Source organism: Pristiophorus japonicus, chromosome 7 (assembly GCF_044704955.1).
Source record: "Pristiophorus japonicus isolate sPriJap1 chromosome 7, sPriJap1.hap1, whole genome shotgun sequence".
In the NCBI taxonomy this organism is placed as follows: domain Eukaryota; kingdom Metazoa; phylum Chordata; class Chondrichthyes; family Pristiophoridae; genus Pristiophorus; species Pristiophorus japonicus.
In genome coordinates, this window is record NC_091983.1 from 24,239,089 (window position 1) to 24,249,281 (window position 10,193).

The following is a 10,193-nucleotide window of genomic DNA, read 5'->3' on the forward strand; positions in this document are numbered from 1 at the left end:
GTGAGACTCAGTTGCAACAGACAGTGCTGCCAATTGTTAACAGCACAACAACAAACCCCCAAACTGAATAAAATCATCTCATATCATATAAATACATATAGCCTGGAGCCATTTCAAGGCAGTATCATAAATGACAAGTTTACATGATGGTCATAAACCAGTCAAGCTTTATTCTTTTATCTTTTCCCCTTTAAGTGTCAGCTGTGGCTCAGTGGGGAGCACTCTCGCCTCTGAATCAGAAGGTTGTGGGTTCAAGTCCCACTCCAGAGATTAGAGCATAAAAAAATCTCAGCTTACACTCCAATGCAGTACTGAGGGAGGTGCTGTCTTTTGGATGAGACGTTAAACCGAGGTCCCTTCTGCTCTCTCAGGTGGCCGTAAAAGATCCCATGGCACTATTTCGAAGAAGAGTGGGGGAGTTATCCCCGATGTCCTGGCCAATATTTATCCCTCAATCAAAAAAACAGATTATCTGATCATTATTACATTGCTGTTTGTGGGAGCTTGTTTGTGTGCAAATTGGCTGCCACGTTTCCTACATTACAACAGTGACTACACTGCAAAAATACTTAAATGACTGCAAAGCGCTTTGAGATGTCCGGTTGTCATGAAAGGTGCGATATAAATACAAGTCTTTCTTCCTTTAGATGTCAGCCACGGTTCAGTAGGTAGCACTTTCACCTCTAAGAAAGATGCGGGTTCAAGTCCCACTCCAGAGACATGAGCATAAAATCGAGGCTGACATTCCAGTGGAGTACTAAGGGAATCTTCTTCTTCTTCGCATTCTTCTTAGACAGTCCCCCGGAGTCGAGGATGAATTACTTCCACACTAAAATGAGTTCTAAGGTGACTGATGAGGCCAACGCGGGATCTGCAGACTCTGTCACAGGTGGGGCAGGTGGTGGTTGAAGGGACAGATGGGTAGGGTGTTGGGTTTGTCACACGCTCTTTCCGTTGTTGGTACTTGGCTTCCGCGTGCTCCCGACAAAGGGATTCGACATGTTTGGCGCCTTCTCGAATGCTTCTCCTCCACTTTGAGCAGTCTTGGGCCAGGGATTCCCAAGAGTCGGTGGGGATGTTACATTTTTTTCAAGGAAGCTTTGAGGGCGTCCTTGAAACGTTCTCTCTGCCCTCCTGGGACTCGCTTGCCGTGTCGGAGCTCAGAGTAGATCACTTGTTTCTGGAGTCTCGAGTCAGGCATGCGGACGATGTGGCCCACCCAGCGGAGCTGATCGAACATAGTCAATGCTTCGATGCTGGGGATGTTGACCTGAGTGTGAACACTGATGTTGGGGCACCTATCCTGTCAATAGATTTGCAGGATTTTGCGGAGGCAGCGTTGGTGGTACTTCTCCGGTGCTTTGAGGTGTCTACTGTACATTGTCCATGTCTCTGAAGCATATAGGAGGGCAGGTATTACTACTGCTTTGTAGACCATGAGCTTGGTACTGGAGACCTTGGTCTTCAAATATTCTTTTCCTCAGGCGACCGAAGGCTGCACTGGCACACTGAAGGCAGGGTTGGATTTTGTCATCGATGTCTGCCCTCGCTTACAGAAGGCTCCCTCGGTATGGAAAGTGGTATAAGCTGTCCAAAGTCTCGTCATGGATCTTGATAATCAGAGGGCAGTACTGTGTGGCAGGGGCAGGTTGGTAGAGTACCTTTGTCTTACGGCTGTTTAGTGTAAGGCCCAGTCTATCGTATGCTTTAATGAAGGTGTTAACGATGTTTTGGAGTTGTAGGGTGTTTGTTTTCCACTCTACTTTGATTTATAGACCTCAGGAATTACAGGAAGAACGACGTAATGCAAAGTTTAGGCTTAAACCCAACTGTTAGTTTATTGCACAAAAACCAACTAAAAATTACAGAACAAGACTTCTTAAAGATTGATCAAAGACATACAATCACCCATCCAGCCAGTTGCTGCTGTTGTCAATTGTAGGCTTGTGGAGCTCGGAATAATGGTGGGTCCCGGCTACTTGCTTCTCCACTTGTCTGTGCTTCGTGGTCATTGTTCCTTTGACCTGTTGTTCTGAGGTGTTCTACTTCTGTGAGCGCCTTCATATATATCCATTTGATTATACAAGTCCCCTGCTGGGCTGCTTTCAGTTAATGCGTCTGGATGAGTCTCGATGGCTGTAATGATGGGTATGGATCTGTTTGGATGGCCACAATTCACACCTCGTTAACTGTTGCTTCCACCACTTGTCTGTGCATGGAATTAGCAGGGCCAAAGATAACTCCTTAACTTTTGTGCCTCGCTATCCAAAAATGCACGCCTTGTGGGATCCTTTGTGGTCCTGGATTTTCATAGATTTGTAGCTCTATAGGGAACTGGTTTTTCCCATCCAGCCAATTAATCCATATACTTCTCTGCTTGATTTTATCAAAACCCTTCCGGAAATACTAGGGGACGGAGGGTCTAGCGAGAAGGAGGAACTGAAGGAAATCCTTATTAGTCAGGAAATTGTGTTCGGGAAATTGATGGGATTGAAGGCCGATTAATCCCCAGGGCCTGATAGTCTGCATCCCAGAGTACTTAAGGAAGTGGCCCTAGAAATAGTGGATGCATTGGTGGTCATTTTCCAACATTCTATCGACTCTGGATCAGTTCCTATGGATTGGAGGGTAGCTAATATAACACCACTTTTTAAAAAAGGAGGGAAAGAGAAAACAGGGAATTATAGACCGGTTAGCCTGACATCGGTAGTGGGGAAAATGTTGGAATCGATTATTAAAGATGTAATAGCAGCACATTTGGAAAACAGTGACAGGATCGGTCCAAGTCAGCATGGATTTATGAAAGGGAAATCATGCTTGACAAATCTTCTAGAATTTTTTGAGGATGTAACTGGTAGAGTGGACAAGGGAGAACCAGTGGATGTGGTGTATTTGGACTTTCAAAAGGCTTTTGACACGGTCCCACATAAGAGATTAGTGCGCAATATTAAAGCACTTGGTATGGCGGGTAATATATTGACGTGAATAGAGAATTGGTTGGCAGACAGGAAGCAAAGAGTAGGAATAAACGGGTCCTTTTCAGAATGGCAGGTAGTGACTAGTGGGGTACCACAAGGTTCAGTGCTGGGACCCCAGCTATTTACAATATACATTAATGATTTAGACAAAGTAATTGAATGTAATATCTCCAAGTTTGCAGATGACAATAAGCTGGGTGGCAATGTGAGCTGTGAGGAGGATGCTAAGAGGCTGCAGGGTGACTTGAACAGGTTAGGTGAGTCGGCAAATGCATGGCAGATGCAATATAATGTGGATAAATGTGAGGTTATCCACTTTGGTGGCAAAAACAGGAAGGCAGAATATTATCTGAATGATGACAGTTTAGGAAAAGGGGAGGTGCAACGAGACCTGGGTGTCATGGTGCATCAATCATTGAAAGTTGGCATGCAAGTACAGCAGGCACTGAAGAAGGCAAATGGCATGTTGGCCTTCACAGCGATAGGATTTGAGTATAGGAGCAGGGAGGTCTTACTGCAGTTGTACAGGGCCTTGGTGAGGTCACACCTTGAATACTGTGTACAGTTTTGGTCTCCTAATCTGAGGAAGGACATTCTTGCTTATTGAGGGAGTGTAGCGAAGGTTCACCAGACTGATTCCCGGGATGGCAGGACTGACATATGAAGAAAGACTGGACCGACTAGACTTATATTCACTGGAATTTAGAAGAACGAGAGGGGATTTCATAGAAACATATAAAATTCTGACAGGATTGGACAGATTAGATGGAGGAAGAATGTTCCCGATGTTGGGGAAGTCCAGAACCAGGGGTCACACTCTAAGGATAAGGGGTAAACCATTTAGGACCAAGATGAGGAGAAACTTCTTCACTCAGAGAATTTTGAACCTGTGGAATTCTCTACCACAGAAAGTTGTTGAGGTCAATTCGTTAGATATATTCAAAAGGGAGTTAGATGTGGCCCTTACGGCTAAAGGGATCAAGGGGTATGGAGCGAAAGCAGGAATGGCGTACTGAAGTTGCATGATCAGCCATGATGGTGGTGCAGGCTCGAAGGGGAGAATAGCCTACTCCTGCACCTATTCTCTATGTTTCTATGTTTCTGTGTTTCTATAAGGCCCCAGCTGCCATCTCAGGTTCCCCTCAAAGATCCCAGGCATTATTCGAAGACAAGCAGGGGAGTTCTCCTGGTGTCCTGGCCAATATTTATCCCTCAATACCTAAAAATAGATTATCTAGTGATGATCACATTACTGTTTGTAGGACCTTACTGTGTGCAAATTGTCTGCCGGGTTTCCAACATTACAACAGTGGCTACACTTAATTACCTGTAAAGCGCTTTGATAAAACTTGAGGTCTTGAAAGGCACGAAATAAATGCAAGTTCTATCTTGCTTTTCCATTAGATCATTGCCTTGTAGTCACTCTCATATATCTAATATTCTATATCAAATGCATTTATGCTAAATTGGTTTATAAATAGCAAAACTATGTAATTTTCTGCCTGAGAATTTAATATTAAAAATGATGTAACCAGATATATATGTGTTTTATAATAAATAGCGTCAGCTTGTCCCAATTACTAGTGGGGGCGCTATGAGAAACCATCATATGAGGCTTTCACTTTCCCCTGTGCTTTTCCTTACTATTTTCTCATTCACTCCCTGATGGCAAACTATGTACAATTGGAAACTATCAACGAAGGCTTCTCATGAGGGCAGCATTGTAAAATGTCTTTCTCTTCTCATTCGCTCCTTCCCCATCTCTGCAACCTCCTTCAGCCCTACAATCCTCAGCAAACTCTGCGCTTCTCTAAATCTGGCCTCTTGTATCCCCAATTTTCATCGCTCCACCACTGGCAGCCGTGCCTGCAGCTGCCCAGGCCCTAAGCTCAGGGATTCCCTCCCTAAATCTCTCCAGGTCTCTATCTCTCTCCTCCTTTAAGACACTTCTTAAAACCTACCTCTTTGACCAAGCTTTGTGGGCACCTGTCCTAATATCTCCTTATATGGCTCAATATCAAAACATTTTCTGGTCACACTTCTGTCAAGCGGCTTGGGACGTTTTACAATGTTATATAAATGTTGTTGAAGACATTAAGTCAGGTTCTATGACACTGAACTTGCTCATACTTTACAGCCCACACCATCCCTTAAATCGATCCTTCCAAGCACCAGCTTACATGTACCCAACCTGGGAGGTTTATATGTTGAGGTGGAGGGCAGTGTGCTGTGTGAGCCACAAGTGATCAGTCGAAGCTGGTGGTGACAGAGAAGGGGCAGATGTATGCTGTACAGAGGTCCAGCTCATGTCCCTTCTCTGGTGGAGGTCTCTGAACCTCCTTTCAAAAGAAGGATGCAGTGTTGCTGCAGTTATTGGAGACCATGCCAAGCAGTGTGCTGGAGATGGTGGCACATGGCCATAGATGTGCAGCCTGTTCTGACAGTTTTGCAACACTTTTTCAGGGCAAGAGGGTCCCAAGGTCTGGGAGCATTGGAGAGAGACTGCCTCAGTGTATGGAAGTATTAAGGGTGTTCTTTAGATCAGAGACCACCAGTGGGCATGCAGTCTCAGAGTTTGCAAGAGGGGTCCCAGAATCTCAGAGTGAGTAGCATGGTCCTGAGGTCCAGGGATGGGCACTATTGGGGGCTTTCTTGAATCTGGCAGTATTGGAAGGCAAGGTGAAGCAGTCTGTGTGTGTGGGGCCGGGTGGGGGAATGGGATGGAGGTGGCAGGGGAGTGCAGCTCAAACTACCTTTGGCTCCTATTCCAATAAGCAACAGTCTGTCCTGCTCTCTCCCCCCTGCCCCATCATAAACTCCCTCCTCCAGTTTGTCCATGACCCCTTTTGCCCTGGTAGGCATCATACTGCCAAAATCCCTATTGCCAGCCAGTTCCGGCCTTAAAGCCTTAGTGTATTATTGGTGAGATTACCAACTCATGCTATCTTTAATAAATATAAATTTCTATCAACTATAAAAATTACCTCTTGAAACACTCAAAAGTTAATGGTTGATGCAGTTTCCAGGTTTATGTACAAATGACCTTCAAGCTCCAAATCGGCTTTGGAAGAGAAAGATTTTTTCACTGCATTTGCAATCACCGTGAAGACATCAGGAGCATACCATGATTGACATAGCAACCAATCAGGAGAAATGCATTGATTCAAATTCATCACCCAGCTAAATTCAAAGCAATTGGAAAAGCAAGCTGATATCCTCTTCAATCATTGAGCAAACATCTTGATTTTGTTTTCTATCTAAAGAGGGTACAGGAACTGTTAATCACAGGTGTTGTGTAGTGAGCAAATCATAATAATAAAGGCATCGTTGTTAATATATTAAGTGCGAGCCTTGCCTGAAAATAAAGCATTGAGAATTCAACCTCCACTTTGTTCCGGAGTCATTTGGGAAAAGCAACGAACCTCACAAATCCTCACACATTGAGGGAGGGTACACTTCAACTCAGAGCTGTATTGACTGGGAAATTCAGCAAACTGTCCATACTTATTGGTTACATGTAAAACAAATCATGGTTTTCTTTCAATTCTCTTTCCAGTCAATGTGTGAGATAGTAAACTCCAAACGGGATGACTCCCCCCTGTAATGTATTTGCCTCATGGGTTCTTTGCTTAAGAATTCATAGCAGCACATTGCTATTAAGAACTAGTTGTTTGTTAACAAAAGGTTTAACAATCACACAATACATTACCAGTTCATCCACCAGGCTCACATCTACCTGAACCCCCGAACCCAACTGGCTGGGGTTTTATTGAGTCTTGTGAACATCGCATGACTGGCTAAGCCACTCCCAACTCAACAGCTCTACAAACCTGTGAGCATCCTTCTTTGGATGCAGCACCTTTAACTTTCCGGATAGCACATGTGGAACATCTCTCTTCTCTATGCCCTCAGAATCAAGATTTATCCTCACAGATGGTAGCTTGGTTGGTGCCAATTAATATTGCATGCTGTGCATAGCAAGCAAATATTTCAAACACACATATCATGGAATGCAAGCTAAAGCATCATTTTTATAAAATTAAACATGCCTAATGTATTAAAAATGCACCAGGCATTGCACAGCACTGAGTGAGGAGTAATGAGCCCCTGTTGTTAGTATGTTAATAACAAGATAATATTTATGCAGAAGAAAGCTGTGAAATGCTGTGCACACGTGTCAGTCAGTAAGGGCCTTTTGAAAGCCTAATGCCTCGCAACTAGTTCAGCAGCAAAAGAACGAGGGACAATGGCTAACATAACTGAATTCCACGCCTTAATAGTTTCCCCAGTTGATGTTCTGGTCAATGGGTGATGTTCGATTGAGTTTATGTTTCAATGACATGGATATCATAGGAACAGGAGTAGACCATTCAGACCATCGAGCCCATTCCACCATTCAATTAGATCGTGGCTGACCTGTATCTTTACTCCATCCACCTTGGTTCCGTAACCCTTAATACCCTTACCCAACAAAAAGTTAGCACTCTCCATTTTGAAATTTTCAATTGACCTCCAGCCTCAACAGCTTTTTGAGGGAGAGAGTTCCAGATTTCCACTGTGGGAAAAGGTGTTTCCTGACATACGAACAATGACGGACAGGTAAAGACCATCTGGTCTATCGAGCCTGCCCCACACTATTGCGAAACCTTGTGTATCACAACACATACACTCCACCCACTCGAAACCATGTGGTCTCCTGGGAGAGGCAAAAAAACTGATAATAAACCCAGGCCCATTTGGGGAAAAAAATCTGGGAAATTCCTCTCCGACCCATCTAGGCGATCGCAACTAGTCCGGGAGATCACTCTAGCCATTAAATTCCCTGCAGTACCTATTTTCTGTAAGAGGTGATCTCTGCCGCAGTCAGAAACAAATACAGCTTTCGCTTGAAGCAATTCAACGAGTCTGCAGCCACCACATGAAAGGGAAGCCTGTTCCAGAGGACTACTATTCTCTGGGAAAAGAACCGCCTCCTGACATCTAACCTAGATCTAGCCTTATACAACTTAAATTTGTGCCCCCTGGTCCTGCCTGACCTATTTAATTGAAATAAAATGTCAACTGGAACAACAGTCTATTCCCTGAACGGCCTAGCGCTAGTTTTAAGGTTATGCCCCCTTGTTCTGGACTCCCGCACCAGAGGAAATAGTTTCTCTCTATCTACCCTATCAAATCCTGTAATCATCTGAAATACATTTCATGGTGGAGCTGTACTTACCAGAAATGCCTCATTTAGCAGTGATATTGCCCTATAGCGGAGCATCAAATATTTATTGAAGGTGTCCCTTTCCTTTCAGATACCTGCTACCACCTGCCAGCCAGGGCGGAGACTGTATGATCGAAGTGAATGTAGCAGGGGGCGTGCCAGTACAAAGGAGAGAATTTCTCTCCCAACATATCTCACAGGTAGGACTGAAAGTTATCTTGATTCGCTTTAGCTTAATACTTTTCACAGAGGGGCGGTTCACCTTTGTAAACCGGGTGCAATTCCAAGGATACAAAAATTCTGGGAGGATGCTGTTTGTGTGTTACATGCCCTGATTCAATGAAATGCTCAGTAGGATCCATTTCTCATCCACTTTGTGAAGAATCTCAGGTTAAGTCCCTGTACGGAGTGTTGGGTTTATCCCTTGTGTGGAGGAATTATAGGATATGGTCAGTCATCATTTTCCACTAATACAAGTCTGAGGACTAGGAAACACTGAAACATCTGGTTAATACTCTTTATTAAACCAAGTCAATGAGATAATAAAACATAAACCCTTACATGCAGTGCATATGAGATATAGGTGCCAATACTCACATACCAAATAATGCTCAGGAGGTCGCAAGTGTGTTGTCCTGACTGCTTATGCTAGCCTCAGCAAGACCAGGTCAATTGGCCCCAAGGAAGATCCAGTGTCTTTAATATGTTTGATTATAAATCTCCAACAATAATTCACTACCTGTAAGAATGAGATTCCACAGTTAAATTGTTCTTTTTCTGGGCTGGAGAGGATGAGTGGCATTGCAGGAACATAAATCAGCTTATTAAAACGGTACTTACGCTGTTAAGTACCAGCCCTAACTCACTGCAACGAGTTTAATGGGAAATTAATATGCAAATGCAGCAATTTCATGAAACCCACGGGGAGGTTGAGGCTGAGTTGCCGTTTTCATGAGATAGTGCGGCGCAAACTGTGCAGCAAATTGTGGCGATTTGCAGCTCACGGGGCACCCCTTCCTCGCCACAAGTTGTTGGACGATTTACACTTTAATAACGGCGACCGCTATTCTACTCACCATTATTTTGGCAGCAAATTCTGGGCCAATATGTGTGTGTATTATGAAGTAAAGCTGATTAAGGCTGTTCTACCTTTTACACCTACACTTACACAGCACACCAGTCAGTTAGTGACATTTAATCTCACAAGCCACTTTTTCATTCATGCACGTGCATACTCCCATCCTTCACACACGCACGCACACACACATGTATCATCTCAACCATTGCATTCAAGATTTAAGCTGTTAACTGCAAGCTAATCTTCCAAAAGAAAGAATGACTTGGATTTATATAGCATCTTTTCATGATCACCGGACGTCTCAACGAGAAGGCACACACACACACCCCAAACACCAATGTTCTTTCATCGGAAGGCTGCTCCACACAATGGGTGATAGCTGTGAAATGATGGTGATGAGATAATAAGTCTGAAGTTATTGAACATATAATTATTTTCATCCACACAATCCGTTACTTTAAGAAGATGCAATGATCTAAAGGAAAATTGAAGCTTTCACCTCATCTGAGCGTCATCTGAATGTGCTACTTTCAGCACTTTTAATTTATTTAATTAATGGTTTGTAAAGCTCAGGACCCCAGTAATGCAGTGCACTTGGAACGTACAGGCGTTCTTTAAACCAGGACGTCCCTGAGAACACTGATTATGAATGAATGAAGCAGATAGATAGCTCAATTTGTTATTCTCACAAGGGTGAACAGGTCTAGTTAAATTATTCATCTAATGACATGTAGACACAGGCAGTAGCATAGAGAGATGTTGCTAGATTATTACAATTATCACCACCACTGTAGAATCCATGGGATATTTAGGATTTAAAAAAATCAAATCATAGCATATAATCTTGCTAAGATAAAATCTAACAGGTTAAAGATTTATTCTCGGAATGCTAGCAAGATGGGCTTTTATTGCCCACCAAGACGGTGGTGGA

General features: G+C 43.6%; 1 protein-coding gene across 1 annotated transcript in view; it reads left to right on the forward strand.

Annotated features, from left to right (window-relative positions):
- The window catches only part of LOC139266570 (protein eyes shut homolog), a 262,566-nt gene extending 254,112 nt beyond the window's left edge, over positions 1-8,454 (forward strand). Inside the window, exons 6-7 of the mRNA XM_070884165.1 lie at positions 8,276-8,345; positions 8,434-8,454. Coding sequence (XP_070740266.1) covers positions 8,276-8,345; positions 8,434-8,454 — 91 coding nt within the window. The remainder of the gene's footprint in view (positions 1-8,275; positions 8,346-8,433) is intronic.
- Positions 8,455-10,193: the final 1,739 nt, after the last annotated feature.